This window comes from Juglans microcarpa x Juglans regia, chromosome 6S (genome assembly GCF_004785595.1).
Source record: "Juglans microcarpa x Juglans regia isolate MS1-56 chromosome 6S, Jm3101_v1.0, whole genome shotgun sequence".
Lineage (NCBI taxonomy): Eukaryota > Viridiplantae > Streptophyta > Magnoliopsida > Fagales > Juglandaceae > Juglans > Juglans microcarpa x Juglans regia.
The window spans coordinates 18,319,120-18,345,039 of NC_054605.1; the positions used below are offsets into that span (position 1 = coordinate 18,319,120).

A 25,920-nucleotide genomic window follows, 5' to 3' on the forward strand; every position below is an offset into this window, starting at 1 on the left:
GCTCCCAAGAAACCATTGGTTTCTTTGAAGCTGCTTCCTTCTGAAACCCGCAATAAAGCGTCGATTCAGTGGAAACTTCATTCTGAGCCTCGTCTGAGTACTCACGGTGACACTGGGGCTTCTTTTTCATGTAGTCGAAGCGACATCGGAGTCACAAGTTTCGCATTCTTTGCGCTTATAATTGTCTCTCTTCTGAAACTCACAAGATCCGCCAAAAAGTGTCATGAGTTCTGCAGGAACTTCCCTCTCAGGCATCCAAGAATCCATTGATTCCTTCTGAGACCCGCAAGCAAGTGTCAATTCTGTTGAAACTTCCTGCTGAGCCTGGTCTGAGTCACGATGACAATACTTGGGCATCATTTCCATCGTTGCCGAAGCGACATCGGAGTCACAAGTTTCGCTTGTTTTAATAATAAATCATCTTTTTCAAAATGATTATGCGATATTTACGCTCTTCACTGTTATACATAAAATTATTAGTTAAAGATCGAGTACAAGTTTGAATATAACTACAAGTTCGCAATTGAAACCCCGTGTCGTTTGATGAGATTAGAAAAGCCTATGGCAAGTCGTTTTCATATTGAACAAGTTGGTCAATAAGACATTATGTTCTTGCTGAAGACCCAGGAAGCATAAAGCAACCCATATACTTTATGAAAGAATATCATTTCTCTACTTCATATCATAGTATGTGTGTGTGTGTGTGTGTATATATATCGTTTTAAGAAGAATTGTAGGATAAAGAAGAAGAAGGAAGAGTCGTGCAAGTATTTCATTATTGTTCTGGAGATACAAGCTTCTTGTGAACAAAGTTCTGATCTACTTTCCTTGACACCATATATCCTTCGTGTTACAAAGAAGGAAAAAGAGAAAGGATTACTCTCTTTCCACAACCTAATGATCACTGCTATTCCCCCTCTATCAAGTTACAATATAGACAATGTTGTGGTCTGCTCTAACTATAGAAGTTGAAGAATGAATTGAATACTATATTTTAAAAAACAGAAAACGAAACAAAGCATTTTGGCACCTATGTGAAAATTACCCTCAGGCTCAGGCAATGCCTAGCCTAAATCTCCAAACAGCCCCGTAAACTCCAAGACACCTGTTGCAGTTTACTGAGCATGCAGCTGACTGCTGAGTCCATTCCAGTAAATGAATGAGGCACCCCTGAAGCTTGGTGTTCAGGAAGCGGCATCTCCTGTTGTCACCTTAAAGTATTGCCGACCTTCATATATCCTTTCAAGTTGGGGTAATCTCTGTTGGAGTAGCCAGAGAAGCCATTACAGCTGTACCAAGGAAGCTGATCGAGTCTATATTTTATACTCGAGATATTGGAGAAAACGGGGGATTGGAAAAGTACGATGGTGGGATTTCTTTTACAATCTTAGTGACCTTCTTCTTCTCCTCTGTTGTGTCTGTTTCAATTAAAAACTTCACTCCATCATCAATAAGCACTTTCAGAGAATTGTTTTGCGATAATTGTATGTTTCTGTCCCTCCTGGCATTATTGGTAGCTTGATCCGTGCTATGCAAAATGGAAACACAAATGGAGAATGCTTGTAACGTGGATAACTGTGCATGAAAATCAACCGAATATTCTCCCTCTTCGATAAATGTCATGGTCAGTGCCGGTGTATTCTCTCTCGCTCCCTAGGAACAAATCAAAATCAAGTAAAAAGTCGTGAAAAGCATATCTATACACAAAGTGTGAACTCAGTGTATTAGGAATGAATAATGAAAGAAGGAATTCTAGTGATAATGCTTTTAGTGTTTGAATTTGTTTTCTCAAGAAGCCAATGATAGACACACTGAAATGTCTTATAATTAATTACCCAACTATGTTAAATTGTCAAGACTGAGAGCAACTATAACAAATAGTGTATCCCATGACAGCACACCTATAAAAAATCTATGTCAAGATGCATACCTGAACAAAAAGCTCCAAAGGCCGCCGATTCTCCAGAACTGCTTGATCTTCAGCACATTGAATAAAGGGATTACCTAAAACAGTGAGAGGGCAGGCCATGTCCCAGCCACCACAGTCACAGCCTCCACCTAGTCTCCATCGATCTACTAATGATGAAGGGCCTCCACTTCCAGAACTTGGCAAACCATGGCTTCCAGTAGGAATTAACACCTTCACTTTTTCTGAACTTCTACCATCACGGAGGTCCTCTTTTTTCTGCTTAATCATAGAATGATTAAGTAGCTTTGGAATCAGTTTGTCACTAACCTTATCCCCTCTCTTGTATGTCGATTTTTCTGTCATCTCAAATGGTACTTGTATAACAATGGCTGCAATCTCAAGGTTTGGATGCAATTCTGCAGATGTCCAAGGGTAAGAATTTGAAGAATCAAAATCACCTTTCTCAGTGGCTTGTCTTTGTTGTAGTTTGAGCTTCATTGGATGAGACCTATCATCCACAAAAGTTTCCTTAACCAAGCCTGGATCATAACCTTTGAGACCATTTTCTTGAGCTGCAATACTTTGTCTTGCACGTGCAATATCATACAATACAAACTCTGTCGCCACAGAATTGTCAAAAAAGATGCCATCTTTTAGTTCTGAACGTAAGTAGCTGGAAACTTGCATCTGTCCCACCATAGAGGAATCTTTGTTGCTACCATTCCATCCCCACACACTGGCATTGCTCATCTTTCTACCATCGATGGAATGAAAAGTATAAACCCACTTAAAAGCATTATCTGTCTTCCATGCTTTGGCAACAACTACATCTTCGGGGCACTTCAGTGACAACTCGAAAAATGGCACCCCATGTTTGTATTTCAACTTGAGACAGCCATGTAGGTGAACTGGTGAAATGACTGAACAGCGGTTCTCTCTCTCGACAAACTGAGGATCTGGCTGTGATACCTTTGCTGTATTTGAGAAATCACGCAGCAAAGATTTCCTGGATGTTCTGTTCCTCCTCGTGTTTGTCGTCCTAGATGTTTTGAGCCCACCACTTTCTACAATGTAACCTAGAGGACTTCGCAAAGATTTGGACTTCTTGAATGGATCAAACATATTTCTGATAGGGCCAAATCTGGCCTTTGAGCTGGCCCTGGAGGAGCAATCACTTTCTGATGGTGAAGGAAATTGGGGCATTTCCACCTTCGCAGACATTGACTTGTGCAATGAGCGAACTGTGTCTCTCTCAAGGTCATTACCATCATTTAGTGTACCAAAAGCTTCATCACTTCTAAAATTTACATCCACTGAATCTTTCTCTACAGTATCAGCAGGTTCATCCCCGTCATTTGAATTGAGACAAATTTTATCGAAGCCATCTGATGAACATGGTTCTATAAAAGGCTTGCCAATGGATGTTGGACTAAAGTTTGAATCCAAAGACATCACTGGAGATCTCTTCTTCAGGGCTTCCTCATCTAAACCCTTCAAAGCTATCATTGGAGATCTCTTCTTCAGTTCCGCCTCATCTAAACCACATAATGAGTCAAACATTCCATAAGAGAAAGAAGTGTCACTACTACAACAAATTTCAAATTTTCTCCCTCCCTCAGCAGGGCCCATTTTCTTCATTGTCCTTACCTCTTCAGAACTTTGATACATGGACCCTCGTTTGAGCTCAATTTTAGCTTCCAGTCCAACAGGTCTACTAGCAATGCTTTTGCAAGAAGATCTGCGATAGTGACCAAAGTTAATCTCTATGAAGTCCTCCTTTAGGCTCAATAATTCATCTCTATGTGCAGGTTTCCCTTTCTTATTTCTCTTTTCAACATTTGAGCAATCTCGATGAGTCGAAAGAACAGTCTTCGGACTCAGACCAACTGTGCAGCTTTTATCCAAGTTCAATTCCATCTCTAGTCACATTTTTAGATCCCCAGTTCTGCAAGAAATTTTTAAAAAACAAAACAAACAAACAAAAACAAAGATCACATCTTACCTAAGCAAGAGACTAGGGCTCAACCAATCAGATCATAAAATATGAACCAAATAGATATTTTCATCAATAACGTAATAAATTATGTTGGTAGGTTGGTAACAACGAACCATAAAAGCTTTCCATTGCAAATTTTTTGTGAGATATGCAAATTGTTGGCATTACATATCTAGACACAAAGCATAAAAAGCCCAAAGACCTCAATGAGAATGTTAATGCCATCATGACGTGATGCATAATTTATCCTGTTATGAGGACGTCAGCTATAGAATATACACAAGGATCTACGTCTGCCATTGATTTTCCCGATATGAAAATCACTGATGAAGCATAAAACGGTCTTAAAGAACAATTGCTTACGAAAAATTTACTAAATGCCCAATGCATTTCAATTTGCAGAATTAAATCTGCAGTCATGATTCATGCAAGCTATGAATAGAAATAATCACTTTGGGTTAGAGATTTCAAAATCAAACAATGCAGAATTTCCAAGCTAGAAGTAATGGAACATCTTTTTTTTTTTTTTTTTGATAAGTGAAGTAATGGAACATCTTAAACTCAGAAATTACCATTTTTTGGGAAGGCACACAACCCATCATGGATCTGAACTTCACAATCACAAAAACCTCAAACAACCAATCAGGATCCCCAAGAAACAATGTGAGACCCCCTATAACCCCGAGGAATCTAATGGTCTCTTCAGACTCCCAAAAAACAAGTAAAGTAGCATACGAAAGGGCAATATTATAATTATTAAAAACAACAGCTTTACTCTTCTCTTGCCTTCGAAGCCAAAATTAATAGAAATGATCGTAAAACGAAAATGGCCATACCCCACTAGATCTCAGCTCAGAGAAGTGAACTCCAAGAAAAACCCAACAGACGGGAAGGCTCTGCAATCATGTCCTCCAATCTCTTCAGCTGAAAGACAGCACTATTATGCAAGACCAAAACTCAACAGCCCAATTTAATAAACAATAAGGTATGATCCATAGAGATTAGAGGACTGCAAAGACTTCCCCAATAATCAACAAAACTGCAGGGAAAAATAAAAGACGGACAGAACAATGCCAAGACCAGTTAAGCATAGCCGTGGAATAACACCAAAAGTGAGTCTAGAGAAGGAGTGTCTGTGTGTGAGTTAAGACTCAAGAGTGAGACAATGTTAGAGAGAGAAAGCATGCCCGATATCAATAGGAGTGAATGTTAGGAGTGAAAGACACTCCCTCTCACTCTCTCACACACACGACGAAAGGTTGCAATGAGCTAATGACACGACGAAAGCTTACAGTTACTGTTCATGTCTAGAAAAAGCCATGTCCTTCAAAGTCATCGAATGCAGCTAGATCAGTGTTTGTCTCTTTTTTTAGTTTTGTTTTTCTCTATTTTTTTAGCTTTTTGGGGCAGCCTCGAAGGAAACACCCATATGAAAAGACGTTAATGGCCTCGACATACAGTTGATCCGGCTGTTGTTGAGTGACAATGTTGGGATTAAATGGTCATTAAGCAAGAGGTGAAGTGCACTAACCGTTAAAAGGGTTGGAGTTCGGAATCCAAAATCAAATCACTGCACATAGATAATTATCTTAAGGTTTTGGGAATTGCATATATGACGTTATATTAAGGCCCAGAATCCTATAATTAACTTCAACTCTTTTCCAATAATTAATTACTTCGAGACATAAGTTTTATATTAATTTCATATCATCCGTAAATAGTAATAAAAAATAAAAAAATATTAATAAAAATATTAAATAGTAATCAATTGTTTATAAATAATAATAAAATAATCTGACTAAATACAGCTTTAGTCACAAATTAATTTGGTTTGATATACTAAGTTAAGTTATAAAATTAATTTTATAATAAAATAGATTTTACATATAATATAATATCAAATTAATTCATAAATTTATTTTTATAAAATCTATTTATAGCATACTTCGCAATATGCCAAAGCAGCTTCATCCTCAAGTTCCCAAATTCTCAACCCATCTAAAGTATCAAATAATTAAGAATTTAATGCTGAAATTTGATCTCCACGTTGAATTATAATATCCTTTTCTGAAATTTCCATACAATAAAAAAAATAAAAATATAGTACAAATGAATTCATGGTGGTGCCATAAATTTTGTTGGTGGTCCAAAAGATCCTTTTGGTTGAATCTAATTACAAGATTAAAATTCAAGAAATTTCTTCAAAGTTCTCATATGTTCTATATGTAATTAGAGGCATTAGAGTGTAACATGTTTGCTTCCATTTGTTTGCTTTTTTTTTTTTTTTTGTTTTTATTTAGGGAATGAGTGTTTTAAACTCTAAGACTTTGTTTGATCATAAACCTATCTCAATTCATTATTACAAATTTTAATACAAAATATAATAAATAATTTAATTTTTTTAAATTTTTAAATAATAATAATATTAAAAAATAATATTTTATCATCTCAATTCAATTCAACTCAAATTAATATCTAAACACAGTCAATTTTTAAGGCCGAAAATTATGTCACTCGAATTTTACGCTTCCATTTGTTTACTTGAGGTTGTCTTTTAGTTTCTTTTTGGGTTTCGGACAAAAAGTAAAGTTATGTTGAGAACCACTTTTGACTTATCGGCATGTACTGCGGTTCTTCAACCCCAAAAAAACAAAATAAAAGGGGGAGTAGAAACAATTTTTATTTTTATTTTTATTTTAAAGGCCTCCAGATATGTGCAAAGGATAACTGATAACATTGTAAACAAGTCATCCGAGTCACATCAAAGCCACGGAATCTTGTGCCATCTGATCTCACTTTTTTAAACCCTGATCGTTCGATCTTTCTCTTAAAAAATAATACAAGTATTTCACTTAAACGTAATCCTACGGATCCAATCTCAACCGATAAGTGATAACATTATATAAATTCAGGGCGGAACTAGTATTTGGTACGGGCCGATTAATAAACGAAATAAGGTGAACGGTAACCAATGTAATAAAATGTGTTATTAATATTTAACATTAATTATATAAGATAGTTATCTAAAAATAATTAAATTATTCAAGCGGTCAATTTGAACTTCTTACTTGAGCTCCATCAAACTTAAGTAAACAATGAAAATTGAGATAGAAATAGCTACATGAGACTTATTAAAACAAACGATAAAAATTAACTATGTGATTTTAATTGTCTTCACTCTTAATTGTTAATTCGATGGTAATACATATATACTTACTAACAAAACTAATCCAAATTAATAAATTAGCTAGTGAAACATTTGAAAATAAAAATGTAAATAAATAGGAAAAATTAATTTGTAGATTTACCAAATAACTTATAAAAAGAAACTAAGATATTTTCTTGCCTCTTATGAAATGTGAAAAAAAAAAATGAGAATATAAAATTTTATTAATGAAAAAAAATAGGTGTGAGTATGAAAAATTGTTGAAAAGTTAAAAAAAACTTAGACAACTAAATACTAAGTAAGATTTTTTAAAATGTTTTGGGGAGGCAAGCAATCTTTATATTAGAACATATTTAAAAAACCATATACTAAAACAAATTTTTAAAAAAATTTTGGAGGGCCAAACAACAATTTAAGTCCGCCCCTGCGTAAATTCATAATATATATTAATTTGAATGTATGTATATGTCAGAAATTCACAGTCGTTTTGGTACAATCGCGAAGGCGTCCTTCATAAGTTTTTTTCTTTTTTTTGAAATTATTATTTTGATGGATTGGAAGATACAAAATATTTATCCTAAAATAAATCTGATAATTAAATAGTAATTACCCTAAACCCTAAGTATGTATTTTGAAGAACCTATTACTTCCTTTATCATTTCTCCAAAAATGGGAAATGAGGATTGATGTTTGCACTATTAACAAACTAAGCAAAACCAAGAATGTCTTGTGCTTGGCAAGGTTCACAGAAACAAATCACCCAAAGCTTCTCTTTGTATAGACTATACTCCATCTAAACAGTGTTGTCTTCAACTGGCATAATTCTTTCATGCAACCACTTGAAACAGAAAACTGTGAACAAAAGCGAAGATAGAAGAGATCTCGATAAAGAGTACCGGATTCTGATCTTAGCATGCATGGTAACACTTTCCTATCTATACATTAGGAGGACGACGACATGTATGAGATTACTCAACCTGCTTGAGGCTATAGACAAAGAAACGCAGATTATCCCACCACCTACAGTAAAACTATACAAAACGGCAATTCCTCAAATGACTACAACACTAAGTCAGTAACCGGAAACTGCAAGAGCCTGCAGATTCTACTCAACATTTCTAGCAGATTCAAGTTTTTCTTCCTTTTTGGACCTGCCAAATGATTTCTGGGAATCCAAGACGGGCATGTACGCTTCACTTGTTTTTTTGAAGGCATCATTGCCAGGCTTGTCAGATTCACGGGGGCTCACCAGCTGCTTCTCTACATCTTCAAATTTGGCAGTTGCCCATGGTGCCGTGCCAACACTTCTAGTCGTGCTTGCCGCATCTATTGTCAGTTTGGATGCCTCATCCCTAGAGGCATACCAAGAATGACCACAGGCAATACACTCCAACTGAATCCACAAAACCAGGGGAAAGAAGTCAATGGCAATTGGAAGAAGCAATAACCAGATAACCCATACAAATGTTTATCAACTACCAGAAACACAGCGTTTAAATCTAAGCCTTCTTAATTAACTGCATCAACAGTTTTCTTAGGTCAATACAACCTTTAATTACCTAATACTTAATTTAAATTCAGCCAGTGGAGAGATTCCTGATAGGATTATCAGAAAATATATTATTGTTTATGTTACTTCGCATGATAGGCTTTGGTCATGCTTCAAAATCAACTATAACTCTGTTATTTGGTCCAGATGAGAGCATGGTATATTAAAAAGCCTTCGTGTATGTTTCGCATGTCATGCTGCAGATGCATAATCATAAGTTTATGCACGCGCACATGCGCGCTCACACACAAGCAATCTGAACAGCAACTAAATATAAACATACAATAAAGTACATGTATGCATGCCCATCCATCCACGCATTATTATCAGATACATATTTCTAATACTATATATACATGAGTGATACAAGTTTTTCATTCGAACATACATACTCAGTCATGCTGTTGCCATGAAATGATTTTGCCTTTTTTTCGTTGGGCTTTTTTGGGGTGCATATTTGTTTTGTTAAGAGGGGAGGAGAGGGAGGGGGGATGTTCAGGCCACATTGAGCATCTAGAAGAACATTCATTATATAAATTCAACAGGAAGAAAAAACAATTTTGGAACCTGATATCGTTCTCCATGTCCTGCTTGGATAATGTCTCTTACACCGACTTTATTCTCATTACATATTGAACAACGAGCATCTGTCATCTGTTTCACAAGCAACAATTGAAACAGTGAGCACATTGCACCAAAATAATAATAATAACCAATAGTTCATACCAAATTGAGGCAACAAAGAAGTGACCTGCATGCGCTCTGACTCATCAGGCTCCTTTCTTGCTATTTCCTCTGCCATTAAACCCTCCTGAAATTCAAATGTTTGGTGAAGATATTTTCCAAATTTTTCTAAATAAAAAATGCAAAGGCAAGTATCATCGATCTCCAACAAAATTCTTTGTTTCTTTGTTGATCAGTAGGTCATACAAGCTCCCAGTAGGACTTGAACCATGGCTTCACCCTCCACTCTATTCGTTAATGACGATGTGCCATATTATGGGCAATAGTAAATTGGATTTCTTGTAAAAGGTTAAGTTTGACTGCTAAGAATAAACTGTCTGCTCAGCACAGGTAATTCATAACATTTTTTGCTGCTGCAGGGTAACATTCTTTGCGGTTGCAGGGTTATTGCAAGGTAATGCAATAATAAAACAAAAGAACAAGTTTTGTTACATAGCATGTGGCCCCGATAATTTGATCAAATGTTTGTATAAAAAATACGATCGTATAGATATAAACACCAGTTTGTAAACCACAAACTAGAAAACAAAAAGTTCAATGTATAAAAGAGGGTTTTTTAGAAACCACGTTGGCAGATCAAACAAGTGACAATGCCAACTTTAGGCCAATTGAGGTGCCACAAGATGAAATTTATTTTCATGTGAACCAGCGATCATTTATAATGGAATGAGTTTTCAGCATCAACAGATCTGTCCTGTACAACCAAACCTGGCCAAAGTCGTTATTGAATTAACCTTCCTTCGAGAACCATTCATGTATGAAACACATAAAAGATGAAATCACAAACAGAAAGCATTGAAAATAACATACCTTTAACTCATTTGGCGACATGTTCAGTATTTTTGCTGGTTCCAACTCTCCATTCAGAAGACGCCGGGCCAACAGTGCATTGTTCTACCAAAAACAAGAAACCCATTTAAAAAGACTCATCAAAGTTTTAGGAAAAAATGCTACAGCTTTTGTAACAAATTAAAGGCCTATCTAAAGCTACATTATGTTCCTGCCAAACTAATTTAACTTGCTTTTCTGGACCTTGAGACTAATAACAAATCAACCTCTAGACCATTTTTTTTATAAGTAAATCAACCTCTAGACCATGAGAAGAATATGAATGCAAACCATGTCCATAATAATTAACTTCATCCAATCGAGTGAAAACAGAAATTTCTTCAAATGTCACAATCATAACTTTCTACATTATTAGCCTCATCTTTATTTTTTTACTTTCCCATTTTCCCCAAATTAAATAACCATAATGCAGTATGTTTCTATATGAATATATAATATTGCTTAAACCAAGACTCCTTTGGTAAAGCTTTGTCTTCCTAATAGTTCTAACCAATAATATTTGTCTTCTTGACCAAACCATTTTGCGCCCTTTTTTTGTGATATAATCAGTTGTGTAGGAAAAAAAGATTGGGGGGCCTGGGCAAAGGCCCGCTCTTACAGGCACATATAAGTGGGTGCTGATAAGAGTCACGCATGGATTACCATCTCCTTATCCACTTTGAAGCCAACAGAGCCCATAACTAGCAATGGTAGTTTTTTGGGTCATGACACTTATTTTCCATTCATTAAGTGAAGGTTCAAGGTTTTAAACTGTAAACCTACAAGTGATGTCCACTAAAGGTAAGACCCATCTTGTTTTGCAGTTTTTTTCATAGTTTAAACTATTTAACATCGTGTGAAAATCCTAAGGCATTAGGCTCTACTATAAAATAAGGCTCTACTATAAAATAAGCAGAAATGTTAGCAAACACATGCGTGTGCAAAGCAGTTCTTGTGAATATAGGTAAGTAGGCATCATGTTAACAAACTGACAACCAACAAACCTTAAGATTAAACACCAGCTGCCGCATCTTTTGGTTATACTTCTGAAAATCTGAGGAAAGCGTATCATGTGCAGCCATCTCAAGAGCAGTTACAGCTGGAACAGCTGCATCTGGCCAGAGAAAAGCCTTGCCACTCTGTGGAGGAAAAAAATACTACATTTGTAAATCATTGTGTTACTTTTTCCCTCTGCTCCCATGAACAAGGATGTTTGCATACCTTTAGACTCTTTTCATGAGAATCATTTGCAGCGTCTTGATGAATCTCACTTTCATGGCTAATGTCATTACAGCCACCTTTTTCTTTGTCATGCATGTTGTTGACAGCGTTGCACATGTATTGAATACCTTGAAGAAGCTTCTCCAGACATTTATCACGATGGTTGTCTCCAGTTAATGCCTCAAAATCAACCAAAATATTGCGGTATTCTGAGGCATTAATTGTACAGCTTCCAGGTGTTTCAGCTTTTAGATTTTGATCAGGCCTTGCTTCTTCCTCCCTCGAAACATCAAGAGGTGAAATGTTCTTTCTCCTTAAAGATCGTTTACTCTTAAGCAGTTCTTCCTGATCAGCAGCAGTATCTTCAGTTTCAAGGTCAGGAAGATCCCCCAAACGTAATAGAGTTTTCTGAACAAGAAGATCAATTTCATGCTGCTTGTTATCTTCATAGTCTTTATCCGTTAGTCTCCACAATTTCCGTTCAACAGTGTCATAAACTTTTTGTACAATAAAACCGGGATGCTCTTTACGGCTAGGAAGTTGCTTGTGTATAGGAACAAAATGCACCACACATTTGTGCATCACAGATTCTGCTGGGACCTCATCACGATGGAAACTGTAAAACAGCTCTCTTGTATCACGTGATTGCCAGCTTCCACCACCTTTTCTCCCAGCCTCTTCAGGGCGATAAAACCACTGCCCAGTTACCATCATGCTCCCATCTTTGGCCTGAGTGATATCCTACCAGTGGAAAAACAAGATTAAATTGGATAGAAATAGACTATAAAGAATAACTCCCTGGCAACCTCACTGCTTGAATATCCTCCAATAATCATGTTAAGCATACCAATCAACATGACATACGAGAATGCAACTCCCAGTTGACTTGAGATACAAATCAGCTAGAAAATATTCAAAAGTCATAGACTAGAATACACGCAAAAATGTAATAAATACCATAAGTACTCAAAGAAGACTGGGTAATTTCGTGTGGAAGTACCTTAATAATTGCCACGTAAGGCTTTTGTTTCTTATCCTCGGGAACTAGAAGTACAGGATCTTCCTGAAGGACGACCAATGTAGAAATAAACAATAATATAAGAAAGAAAATAAGTCAACAGTAACAAGAGCGGAAAGGGCTGGCATATAAGATATTTTATGAACCCTGAAAAACTACCAAGAAACCAAGATTTCTGAAATCACGTGGATGCATATCTTCAATCTAAGACATTAACTAATTACATGACACAAATGTCTAAATCAAAGCATGAAAACATAAATGAGAAGATAAAGATATATGGACTAGAATACCGAACAGGGGGGTATTGATGCTTTCACGGTGTGAGCCACTTCTTTCGACCATGTCACCTACATGGTCATTTAACTTGCTACTAGCTACGTTAATGAAAAATTAATGTGTACCAGGATAAGTAAAAGCCACTTTTCTCAAAAAGTTCCACGGACAATAAAGAAAATTAAGCCAGCTTTCGGAATACCACTACTAATAGAAAGAAATTATCAAGAAAATCAGTGCAAACTTATAATTGTATTACATAAGAAATTAACAGCGAATGGAGGTTATCATGGTTCTTTCTCCTTCTCTCCCGCCCCAACACTATATTTTCAATGAAACCACAAACCGGTCAAATGAAAGCAACGGTCATGATCAAAATTCAGAATCAAAGGCCTCTAAAAAGCTCACCCAAACGCTCTTTCCCTTCCTCCAATTTCCCTTACTCCCCAGAATTACAATTCCCCAACCAACCAAATAAACCCTAAATTCCCGAAAAACCATTATCCACCCAACGCCCAACAAAACCCGCCACATTTCAATAGAAAAATCACCCAAAAGACAGACTCACCAGGTCGTATCGATTGCCATCAAACTCGAACGCCTCGTAATGGCTCCTCCTATTTTTCCCTTTTCCCGAAAACCTGACCGGCTCACCGATCGGCTTGGAGTCGTCCTGAGGCAGCTCTTCCTCTTCCTCTTCGCTCTTTGTAACTTCCCTCTCCTTCTTCTCCGACTTCTTCTTCTTCTTCTCCTTCTTCTGCTGCTGCTCCCCTTCCTCCTCCGCAAGCCTAATCCGCTTCAACCTGCTCCGCCTCGGCTGGACCTCCTCCGAGTTCGGGAACTGTTGCCTCGGCAGCGCCGTCTCCTCTTCCTCGTCGCTCGTCGAAATCAACGCGAACCTCCGGTTCCCCATTCTCTGAACACAACAAACAGTGAAGCTCTGGGTGCAAATGGGTTCGCCCGCGAAGCTGGGCGGTTGGGTCAATTTATATGAAAAGCTACCTGTTCAGAAACGGGCCTTGGGTTTGTCAGATTCACGAGTTTGCCACTGTAGGGCATTTAGATAATTAAACGTGGCGTTTGTAACGTCTGAAGTTGAGTAAACCATGTAAGTGGCCTTTTTAACAAATATGAATGTACATTTAAGTCCAAATTACCGTTCGCTACTAGTTTGGGGTAGGGCGATTCGAAAAGGTACAAACTTCAAGAAGAGAAACTTGTGAAATTTCGTGGACTTGACTACTTAGGAAATGAGCCGTGCGGGTACAATGACGATTCAACCACTGGTCGTCGTAGAAGCTCACACTTGCAGTGCAACACTTCTGAACGGGCCCCCCACGTATAATACCGTTTTCCGTTAAATAATTTAGCTGCGAATTCCATTATGGGCAATATTATCTGATCGTGTGATAAGAGTGGGATGATCCCGTAATTTTAGGCATAACGTGCATTAAACGTAATTAAATTTCCCGTAATTTTAGGCGGTAATTCTCATACTATTATAACGGGACACTTTTTATTCAAATTTAAAAGTAATATTTTTTCTAACTGACAACATTATATATCTGAGCAATTCAAAAAAATAATCAACACGAATTTTTTTTTTATAATCTTTTGTACATCATGTTTTAAAATAAAAGTATTTTAATAAAATGGTGTTACAAAATGTTGCTGACCGATCTTAGAAGCCCAGACTCCAATTCTACCGTTTTATTTTGATTTGGGTGCAAATATCGCCTTTTTTTTTTTTTTTAAGAATAAGGTGTATTATTAAATAAATATTTTTTCTTTATGAATCTTATATTTAATCATTTTTATAAAATAAAATATATATAACTTACATATTCTAAAATTATAAATATCATTTCTCTTTCAAATTTTTATCCATCACAAAGACGGCATTATTTGCATCTCTTCCATGCCCATATAAAATGCCAGACCCAAAAATCCATCATTATTGAGATGATTAAACTCTAAACCCAAGTCTCAGCCATTTGGGTGTTGCAGAAGATGGGTTAAGGCAGCCAGGGCCGGCTCAATAGTAAGTCATTTAGGTTGTGTTTGAATGTTGAATTAAGTTGAGTTAAGTTGAATTGAGATAATAGAATATTATTAAAATATTATTTTTTAATGTTATTATTATTTTAATATTTAAAAAAGTTAAATTATTTATTATATTTTGTATTAGAATTTGAAAAAAGTTGTAATAATGAATTGAAAAGAATTTAGTTACCAAACGAAACCTTAGACTATTGCTTAAGGCTCCACCTTATGTAAGGCTCCAAAAATAAAAATGAAGTGTTTTTGTTTTTTAATTTTTTTGAAAAATAAAAATAAAACTTCAAAAAAATAAAAACCATTTCATTAAATAAATTTTCAAATAATTTTTATAGTTTTCAATATGTGAAAGGCCTCGTAATACTAAATTTAATATTTAATACAATGAATTTTGTTTTTTTGATAAGTAATAAAATGAATTATTTATATTTTAAATAATTTTTTTAAGATCTTGCTAAATTGAGGTATAAAATCTACATTGAGATCTCATTTTAAGTTACTGTTATAAATATAAATTGACAAAAACTGTATTTAAAGATTTTAAATAAAATCTCATTTTATTGTAAAGTTTAAAATATTTCATGTAATAATTTATATTTTATTGTATTATAATTACGAATGACTCACTTAAATATCATCCTAGGCCTCAATTTATATTGAGCCGCTCCTAAAAGGGGTTTAAGAAGGTAGAAAAGTTTGAATTGCAGTTGGAAGTGCTGGATCATAATAGATTGCTCAATACTTTGAGCATGTTAGGACACATTAAAAAAGCCCGAGAGTTGTTTGATAAAATAGATGAGAGTTCATGCGGTCATGATATTAAGTCAAGAAAAACACTAAACTCACCGATAATGACGGATAAAATATTTTTTTTAATGATATTATGATTTTTTTAATATTTAAGAACATAAAAAATGTATAAAAAAATAAATAAAAATGCCGTTTGGCCTTCTCAGAAGATTTTGTCGGGTTACACTCTCGATAGGTGTAGCACAAACCCGATCATTTTTGTAGGGATGGAGCCTACCTTACCGAGTGAAGAGCATCTAATCGTTGGATTTGAACTATAAAAGTGTAGTTTTGATAGATTTGTGGCTGGGATTGGATGTGGAATGCAGAGATGACAATGGAGCTTTAGGATAAAAATGGGGGATTCTTCGTGGGTTTGGATCTTTCGTGATTTAAAAAAATAAAACCTAATAAGAATTCTCAAGCATTCCATCCACATAAGCTAAATTTATAACTTTATATTGCCTTCATTACGTATATATAAAAAACTTGAACATAAAAAAGTATCGCGAGTACGTGTTTTTATTTTGTAATATCATTCTTATTGAAACTTGAAAATATGATGTTTCATGTATCAACTTCTGCAGACTTAAGGCTTTGTTTGAAAACACAACTTATCTTAATTCATTTCAATTCATTAGTACAGGTTTTTTAAATCTCAACACAAAATATAATAAACAATTCAACTTTTTCAAATCTTAAAATAATAATAATAATAATAATAATAATAATAAAAAATAATATTTTATCAACTCAACTCAACTCACTTCAACATCTAAACGAACTCTGACTAAATCGATCTATCTAATGAGGATTAAGTAGATTTATAGCCACAACTATCGCATGTTTTGCACTTTACATAAATGACTAAAATTAATGAAGTGCACTCTTCAACTACCACTAATTGTTAAATATCATTAGATATTAGGATTCGACCATCAAATAATGACTTTAAGGTCACGTTTGATGATGAAATAGAGTTGAAATTAAAGTTAAAAGTTAAATAAAATATTATTATAATATTATTTTTAATATTATTTTTATTTTTAAAATTTTAAAAATTTGAATTATTTATTTATTTTATATAAAAATTTATAATAATTAAATGAGATAAATTGAAATGAAATAAACTGTAAAAATAAACAAGGTCTAAAAGTCTATTTTTATTGCTCAATGCTCATACTGTCAATCAATTATGGGCTTTCAGTTGCCTCGGGCCTTTGGGCTTTGGACACTCGATGCTGGGGGATGATAGGGTGCTTGTCTGAGGTCCATCTTGCAAAATACTGACCCAAATAAAAAACAGAACAAAACTTACAAGCTGACAAACTTGAAAGAGGCAAGTAAAAAGGAAAATGATTTACGTATAATATTTTATATAATTATATTTTAAATGAGGAATATTTTATAAAACATCTTATAAAAGTAACATAATTTTATAAAAATATTCTTATTTTACAATATTATTATGTAATATATTATACAATATATTATGTGTATATTATTACTTCAATAAAAAATGGGACAAATTTTTGCTACAAGACCTCGCCGGTGCCGCCCACCAAGTTTGAGGCTTAATGCTTACCAAAACCTCAAGCGTAATTTGAGTGTTGGAATATGGGATCTTTTCATATTTTTTATTTTTTATTTTTTTGGCGTTTAACATTAGAAAATAAACAAATAATAAATAATTATTCTTATCAATTACTATTCACTGCACACACTCCATATCTTATAAAAAAAATATAAAAAAAGTTATAAAATGTGGGAGTGAATAGTAGATGATGTATAACAAAATTCATGAATAAATATTGGAAGATTATTTTTGATGAGGGATGATTATTTTCATTTTGACAGAAATGAATGATATTTATTTAGTTTTAAATATAAGATATTTGGTCATTTTATGTTAAATATTAAAAATCTTATATTTTACACTATATTAAATAGATATTAATATATCATCTATTTTATTTGAAATGAAGAGACTCTTTATGTATTTTAGATTTTTTTTTTCGCTCTAAATCATTGAGTTTAGACCAACGACTCTTAAAACCATTCAATTATGGTGGGCATTTTGACTTTCCAGAAGCTTCATCAAAAGTTTATATTTTTGTATTTTTGTGAATACAAGGACGGTGAAACAATGTGGATGGAATTTGTACACACATGGAATTAGTGACGTGGCTAAAACTGGATCTTACTAAATTTAGTTAGATTGGGGCTTGGATCTCATTGGAGACTGGTACGCGTGGAGAATAGAAGGGTCTCCACGATTCTGTGTGGGCGGGTCCACTTTAGGTTGTAATCATATCTTCCAGCGTCTTCGGTGCCAGTTGTCCATGTTTTGGACCACATATTTGTTCCAAGCTTTGTTATTCATAAATCATACACCACATACAATAATTTATTTTATTTTTTAATTTTTTTTAGTTTTATTATTCTTAAAATAATTGAATTTCTCATCTATATATTATATATTTAATAAGAAAATAAAATTAAAAAAATAATAATAAAAAGAATAGTGTGTAATGTGTGAAATTTATGAATAAATTTTTTCTGTGTTCCAACGCGAACTAACTTGGACCAAGATTTTTTTAAAATAACGTAAAGAAATTAACCACTTCTGATTTGACACGTCTCCGAGTTAATTTGACTATATTTATAAATGCTGCCGACTGAGGAATAACAAATTTAAAGAAAATAGAAATAGATATGTGAAATCAATCCTATAATATTTATCAAATATGTAAACCTACAAAAGACGAATACGTTAGATTATAAAATTTATTTTATAATAATATAAATTTAATATATCATGTGAAAGTATTTTAATTATTAGATTTATTGTACGTGATCTTTTTGTAACTAAATTATTTTTGAATCAATAATAATGTCGGTTGTGTTGTTTGGAGAAAATTAATTCAATTATAACAAAATAATGAAAAAAATACATAGATTTCGTAGCTTATTAAGGCCATGTTTGGACATTTAGATCATCTTATCTAAAAACTTTTTATAAATTCATTCTCAAATATTATTTAAATACAAAATATTTTTTAATTTTAAATTTTTAAATTTTTTTCATATAATCATTACTTAATTATTACAGTCTTTTCAAACTTTCAACCAAAACACAAAAAATAATACAATTTTTTCAAATTTCAAAACAAAAATAATACTAAAAAAATATTATAACTTTATAATTTTTTTCTTCAATTTTTTTCTCTCTTATTTTTCAAATTTTAAAAAAAAATATCTTAACTCAAATAATTTTACTACTATTTATAAAATTCTAGTATTATTTTATTATCCAAACATGTCCTTAGTCTTTTGATAGAACAATAAAAAGAAGAAAAAAATGGTGAAAAAGTAGCTTGCTTCACAGTCAAGGAGAGGACCACGTTTAAAATTGCTATTTTTTGTTTTTTCTCTCTAAATTTGACTCACACGTCTACCATGTTAAACAAGACACGCCTCTTTTAGCAATAGACGTTGCTACGTCCACAGAAAATTCCTCTACCGTACACTAAACTCTTTCCTCCTCCTCCTCCTTCTTCTTCTTCTTCATTTTTTTTTTACATTTTTCTTTCACCATTTTTTAAAGCTATTTAGATATTTTTTAAAAATAAAAAATTACATATTTATTTAAAAATATTTACTTAATCATTAAGTAAAAAAATAAATAAATAATTCGATAGAGGATTTCGGTAGAAATCTTCTATGTGCATAGCTTTTTCCTTTAGCAATTGCGTATTAAAGTATTATTGAGTCAGAGTATAAAATTACCAACTTTAATCTTATTTCAATATATTGAATTTAGGCACATTTTATTTATTTATTATGACATCCAACAACTGTTCCGTGTACAAAACAATTATTATCGATTCATGCCTTATCATAGAGGTGACCATAGTGAAATTATTGGTTAATTGAACTGTTTCTAATATCTGCATTCGTTATTTTCTTTTCAATTTATTCAAAAAATTTAATATTTTATCCAACAACTATTATTATTTATTAGTAATACCAAAGGTCCTAAGGGGATATAAAAAATCTCAATAAAAATAAAAATTAAAAGTACTACAGATATAAAGAGATTATAAAAAATAAATTTACAAACTGATATGATTTAATGTGATCCATTAGATTTATTTTACAACACAAATAATTTTAAAATCTGACATACTATCAAACCATATCAATTTGTAAGTTTACTTTTATTTAATTTTGTGACTAAAATAATATGGTCTAATGGGAGACGTTGTGGGTTGTTTGTCAAGTAGATGAATTTTAGAGAATCACACGCTTTTGCTACACATATTGTGTTCAATTTCAATTAGAATTAAATTATTTATATATATTTTTGTTTTACATACAGAGTTGAGAATATAAAAACTCGACACTTGATAAAATACTTATATAATATAATTTGATTTAAAATATAAATTTTAAATTTTATAAATCAATAATTATTATTCTTATTTAAATATTATAAATGATATACTCTACACACCGACTTGAAAATATAATAACTTAGTAAGTAAGCTTAGTTAGGATACTAAAATCATCTCAATCTATCTCATCTTATCATTATAATTTTTATAAATTCTTACATAAAATATAATAAATAATTTAACTTTTTTAAAATTTTTAAATAATAATAATATTAAAAAAATATTTGATTCAATATTCTATTTTTATCTATAATTATCTCATCTCATTTTACTGTTCAAACCCCACATGAGACAACACTTACCCTACCCTCATTATATTCATAAAACAAATTAATGGCACGCCCCACCCTTCATTACAGACTAATTATTAAAATATACATGTTTTAAGTCATATTATTAAAAATTAATATTTAGATAAAATATTTTAATACCAATAAATATTCGGATAAACAAAAAATAGAGCAAAAGCCATCCACGTTACATAAATGCTCAATAATTATCTCTGGCAACGAGGCATCATTTTGGTCAATCAAAATGAATCCGAATCCAGGAATCATTTTTCCAAGCCAGAGGGATTTTCCTCGGTACAGAATAATGGCCGCACCGTGAATAATCAACTAAATCCTGGGCAAAGCACTATAACCCCGAAAAGATACTAACATTACTTGCTAGTCACCCAAAAGGGTAGACACAATGGCACGTGTCCATCTAACCGGTTGCCTTCACCGACAGGACCGGTCTATCCCTCTCCAAGCCTCCTCTGTAGAAATTATAAACCACAGAAAAAAGAGAGACACTTTCTTCGTAGAGAGAGATACGGATTGTCAGATTCATCCAATTCTCCTCGATCAGTCCATCTCTCTCTGAGTTTCCGTCTCTGACATCTTTGCCTTCAAAGTTCAAACTCTTTATCAGCGGTCAGTTATTTTCAGGTTTTTCTAGACTGTTTTCTTTTTTATTCGTTGTATATGAAGAATGATATATAATCATAACTTTATAGTTGCGTATATTTAGAGGAAATAAGGTTATTGTCTGAAAATTGGATTTTAATAACTATTTTGGTGTTAATTGAGGGTTTTGGATTGATGGCTTTGGTCTTTTATGCTTAGTTTTACTTGAAGGGAATGTTTGTGGTGGTTTTGTTACCATAAAGTTGGGATTTTTGTTTGGGGTAGTCTGATTTGTGCTTCATCCTTTTTTTTCCCACAAAGATGGGGTATCTTCTACTGATTAGGAGGTTGTCGCATCTTCATGTGTGAATTGATCGTCTGTTGGAGAAGGTCGGGCTTTATTGTTGAATCCCAGTTGGGTGTATAGGTTCTAAAGGTGTATAGTTGGTCAAGCCTGATTCTTATTCCGTTCAATCCACAAAGAGCTTAGAAGTGTGTGATACGGTGATTTTTCTTAAATTCTGAGTGGATTGAGTAATTTGAGCTGTTGTTCCTTCATTAAAATGGTCGATTCAATTGCCACTACATCTTTTCTTGGGTATCGGCCGTTCTGTCGAGGTACTTTTTCCAAGGATGTATCGTGCAAACGGAGATCTGCGGATAACTGTCGGTTTCGGGTTGTTGAATTTCATGGTAGAAGGATTGTTGCTTCACCTACTTTGCCGAGATTGAAAGCTGATCCGTTGGCAATTTCATCAACTAAGGCCCTAGCAATGGAGCTGACGAAAGAGGCATCTTCATATCAAGAAGATAGAATTCCTAAGGATTGGAATTATGAGATTGATACTGCCTTCGATAGGAAACCTGGTTTGTGGCCACCCGAGAATAAAGCCGACAACCGTTCACTACAGAATCCCTTGCTTAGACAAGAAAGGATGGGTTGTGGTTGGTTAGGTGCCATATTTGAATGGGAAGGAGTTCTAATTGAAGATAATCCTGATCTTGAGAAGCAAGCCTGGCTTGCTCTTTCTCAAGAAGAAGGAAAATCTCCTCCCCCAGCCTTCATTCTTAGAAGAATAGAAGGGATGAAGAATGAGCAGGCAATATCTGAAGTTCTGTGCTGGTCAAGAGACCCAGCACAGTTGAGAAGAATGGCTGCTAGGAAAGAAGAAATTTACCAAGCTTTACAAGGAGGAATTTATAGACTAAGAGCTGGGTCAAAAGAGTTTGTGAATATCTTGATGCATTACAAGATACCTATGGCATTGGTTTCTACTCGCCCAAGAAAAACTCTTGAGACTGCAATAGGAACAATTGGTATAGAAGGTTACTTTAATGTGATTGTAGCGGCAGAGGATGTTCACAGAGGGAAGCCTGATCCAGAGATGTATATGTATGCAGCACAGCTTCTTCAATTTATTCCCGAGCGATGCATTGTGTTTGGCAACTCAAATCAGACAGTAGAGGCTGCCCATGATGCGAAGATGAAGTGTGTTGCTGTTGCTAGCAAGCATCCTGTCTACGAGCTTGGGGCTGCTGACTTGGTGGTGAGGCACTTAGATGAGCTTTCAGTGGTTGATTTGAAGAATCTAGCAGATATTGAATCTGCTGAATTTGGGTCTGGAGAGCCGGAGCTTGAGCTGGAGGAAGAAGAAGATGACACCCGCTCATCAACCTTGGCAGCAGTTGATGATAGTTTCTGGTAACCTAATAAAATGTACAGTTCTCTGTTCTTCATCTGATTCTTGATGATAGCACTCCTATAACGTTGTGTATAAGTAGGGGAAAAAAAGAAAAAAAGAATTGATAAAAGATAAAAGGTACGTGGTCTGCATTGGGCTATCGTAATGTTGTCATGTATGTATTTTCTGTACAATATATATCCAAACATTCCCACATTTATTTGGTGTTGTATCTCTTCGATTGCTATGTAACTTGTAGAATGGTTGAACCATCTATAATTGGGTGATTGACTCCTGAGTAGTTCTCCATATATTTCGCGTGTCTATAATTAGACCTTCAGGATGGCTGCTCATTTCCTCCTAGAAAGCATGTGTTATCATCTCTTTCAATCGAGGTCCTCTCCAATTTTTTGACTGAATTGAATAGTTTTATGCAAAGAGAGAGAAACCGTTAAATGTTCATATGGGGTCTACATTGTCCGAAAATCTTATATAGGCAGCTTTAAATTCAGTAGGGCCTAAATCCCAAGGGGTTGGCCCAAGTGGTGAAGGTTTTGGTCTTGGGGTATCACTCCCTTGAAGGTCCAAGGTTCAACACCTCATGGGTGCAAACAATCTTTTGGAGTCACACCTCTAGTGAAAAGTCAGCGATTTAACCAGTTCTGTGTAGGGAAACTTCTGAGGGTGTGGTGCACGGGACTGGGATTTACTCTGCAGAGGTGGGTCTGAAGGGCCTTACTTTGGAGAGGTTCCCCAACATATTAAAAAAAAAAAAAAAAACATCTATTTCATTTATTTTCAGAAGAAAATTGTGATACAATACTAGAGACTTTACTGCATATAAAAAGACAAAAAAAGGACTTTACTAGGTAAGTAGGCAACCAATCTTGGTAGATTTCACAGTAAGACATCTCTAAGGTATAGGTGAAAAGTTTTCCATCGTAGTTTCACAGGCTCACAATATTCTTGGTTTTCCCGAATTTATGGTCTTGGCTGTGTTTATTCTCTGAAGAACATTATCAACATTTTATCATGGTCTTCCATGTCTTCATTTCATTTCAGCTTCTCTCTCACAGCATCTGAGGTTTACTTATGATTATCTAATATCAAATTAGCCCATTTGATCAATTTTGTTACACAAAGTATGAGCTTATCCAACGGCTCAGTTTCTGGTTTGGGACACAAGTAGTATGATCTATAATCCAAGAAATAGTTATTGAGTGTGATGCTAAAGCTAGTTTAGTTGTAACTGTTTTTCATGTATGCCTCTGGTACAGCGATATTCTGATTAGATATTTAAAAATAAAAAAAATTATTGACATTTTGCCAGTAAGTGCTGCAAGATTTGCCATTGTTAGTTGAGAGGAGTTGCCCTTCGATGATCAAAATCATCGTCTCTGTTGCTCATATATACTTGTGATCGTGCTTTTAGTGGTTTTTGCAAGTTTCTGCACATGAACTGAAAGGCTTTGAAAGAATCACTAGGGTTCATTGCCAGCTTCTGAGGATAGAAGTTTCACACTTCGTACACCTAAGTTCCTCTCCCTCAGTCCTTCCACTGGCCTATGTCCTGCTATGAATTACGGCGAAAATGTAATCGTTCGACTCCGCAGTGTGGACTGGAGGGAGAGTGATAGTTTCAAGGACCATGGTATGCCTACAAAGCTTCCGTGGAAGTGGAATGGAACCTGTGAGGTAGGATACAAGTTCGATTCCTCCATGTGTAATGCAGAGCTCATAGGAGCCAGGCATTTTAATAAGGGTCTAATTTCTAAAAAACCCAACATTACTATTGGTATGAAGGATAGTGATAGGGTTACTATCTATTTACTACTCATAGTTCATTTCAAGTTTTTTAATTTTTTATTATTTTCTTTTAAGTATTTTTTTAATATCCTTAACCATTAAGAAAAAATTAAAAAAATATATAATTTTATTAATAATCACTTTTTTAACCATTAAATAAAATTAAAAATTAAAAAAAAATCAAATATAAAATGAATAGTAAATGAGTAGTAGGAGGGTAGTAATCTTATCATTTTCCTGGTATGAAATTCCTAAGAGTTGGCTCAAGTGGTAAAGGTCTTGGGCTTGAGGGTATGCTCCTCCCACGTCTAAGGTTCAAATTTCCTTAGGTGCAAACAATCATTAGGAACCATTAGACTGGAGGATTTTTTCCTTGAATTATCCGATGTGCACTTGTGGAAAACTCATTACAAAGGGCTTGTGCACCTTTGAGATTAATCGGGACGTTGTTCCTGAACACCCGGTGCTAATAAAAAAAGAAAAAAAAATATTGGTATGAACTCTGCTAGGAAATTACGTCAAAGGTGCAAGTTTTTTTTGGCTATGGTTATGGGATGGCAAAAGGTATGGCCACCGCGTTACATGGTTTCTTGGGACGAAGGAAGGTCACCTCCGATGCCCTAACCGCTATGAACCAAGTCATTTTTTATGTTGCTGATGTAATTTCCATGTCTTCAACTAATACAAATGAATTAATCCCGAATTCTCTTTCCATCGGGATATCCTAGCAAGGGCTACATTTGGTGCAATGTTGAAAGGAGTATTGGTTTCAACTGAAACAAAGTCTCGAATAATAAAATCTTGCGCAAACGGATGTCCATGGTGGTCTTGACAGTCACAGCAGGCATCACCGATGGCTAGTATGCCGGAAGTTTATAAACACGATATCCATATCTCTGTAGTGGGACTGTTCATCTGGTCCCCTTTTTTCAGGCCCGGTCTAGAACTCGGATTGCAAAATCCAGGTGTACCATGTCCGAGTACCAGGTTTACAATCCAGAATCATTATTTTTTTTTTTCCTCTCTCTGAATGTTTTGCATTGGATGTTGAATATATACATTTTTGTGTAATTTCTTACAAACATTTTGTTATTTTGCAGTTAATTTTATTTAAATAACCCTTCAATGCACAAAAGACTCCTGGGTTCTTATTCCCAAGAGACCCTTCAATTTCTACTTTCCAAACTAAATGACCATAAATTTTAAATAATTTTAAAGGTAGTGGAATTTTCAAAGTCAGAATCAGCTCACCTTCTTTCATCTATATAAAAATCCGAATGTTCATAAAACTCCGGAGGTCGAAAGCATTCAAACAAACGAAAAAAAAAAAAAAAAACTGGGTTAAACCTGATTTTGGATTTAAAACCCGGATTCATTTGGATTTTGGCCCCAATCTATACTCAAATTTTTTAATTACTATTCACTATTATTTAATATTTTATTATTATTTTTTTACTATTATTCACATAATATCTGATATCACATCATTACCCAGACATAACTAAGGCCCAACAATCCAAAATGAAAATTG

The 25,920-nt window shown here is 34.2% G+C and overlaps 3 protein-coding genes across 7 annotated transcripts; 1 reads left to right on the forward strand and 2 right to left on the reverse strand.

Moving 5' to 3' along the window:
• Positions 1-761: 761 nt before the first annotated feature.
• Positions 762-5,208, reverse strand: LOC121237526. 3 transcript variants are annotated; one of them, XM_041134291.1, is made up of 3 exons: positions 4,742-5,208; positions 1,931-3,854; positions 762-1,653 (listed from the first exon to the last, which is right to left on the reverse strand). In XM_041134291.1, the coding sequence occupies exons 2-3, from the start codon at positions 3,824-3,826 to the stop codon at positions 1,321-1,323; spliced, it is 2,229 nt and encodes a 742-aa protein (XP_040990225.1). In that variant the 5' UTR covers positions 3,827-3,854; positions 4,742-5,208; the 3' UTR covers positions 762-1,320. The 3 variants fall into 3 exon arrangements, with proteins under 3 accessions (XP_040990225.1, XP_040990226.1, XP_040990228.1); XM_041134292.1 differs by having other exon boundaries at positions 4,478-5,208; XM_041134294.1 differs by lacking the exon at positions 4,742-5,208 and having other exon boundaries at positions 1,931-3,444; positions 3,557-3,691.
• Positions 5,209-7,827: 2,619 nt separating this feature from the next.
• On the reverse strand, positions 7,828-13,677 carry LOC121237539. 2 transcript variants are annotated; one of them, XM_041134324.1, is made up of 8 exons: positions 13,276-13,676; positions 12,414-12,476; positions 11,414-12,154; positions 11,197-11,331; positions 10,175-10,258; positions 9,372-9,431; positions 9,188-9,274; positions 7,828-8,464 (listed from the first exon to the last, which is right to left on the reverse strand). In XM_041134324.1, exons 1-8 carry the CDS (start codon positions 13,618-13,620, stop codon positions 8,177-8,179), a joined length of 1,803 nt encoding a protein of 600 aa, XP_040990258.1. In that variant the 5' UTR covers positions 13,621-13,676; the 3' UTR covers positions 7,828-8,176. The 2 variants fall into 2 exon arrangements, with proteins under 2 accessions (XP_040990258.1, XP_040990259.1); XM_041134325.1 differs by lacking the exon at positions 7,828-8,464 and adding an exon at positions 10,054-10,072 and having other exon boundaries at positions 9,226-9,274; positions 13,276-13,677.
• Positions 13,678-20,776: 7,099 nt separating this feature from the next.
• On the forward strand, positions 20,777-22,815 carry LOC121237584 (5-amino-6-(5-phospho-D-ribitylamino)uracil phosphatase, chloroplastic). 2 transcript variants are annotated; one of them, XM_041134399.1, is made up of 2 exons: positions 20,777-20,928; positions 21,223-22,815. In XM_041134399.1, the coding sequence occupies exon 2, from the start codon at positions 21,465-21,467 to the stop codon at positions 22,605-22,607; it is 1,143 nt and encodes a 380-aa protein (XP_040990333.1). In that variant the 5' UTR covers positions 20,777-20,928; positions 21,223-21,464; the 3' UTR covers positions 22,608-22,815. The 2 variants fall into 2 exon arrangements, with proteins under 2 accessions (XP_040990333.1, XP_040990334.1); XM_041134400.1 differs by having other exon boundaries at positions 21,246-22,815.
• The last annotated feature ends 3,105 nt before the right edge of the window (positions 22,816-25,920 follow it).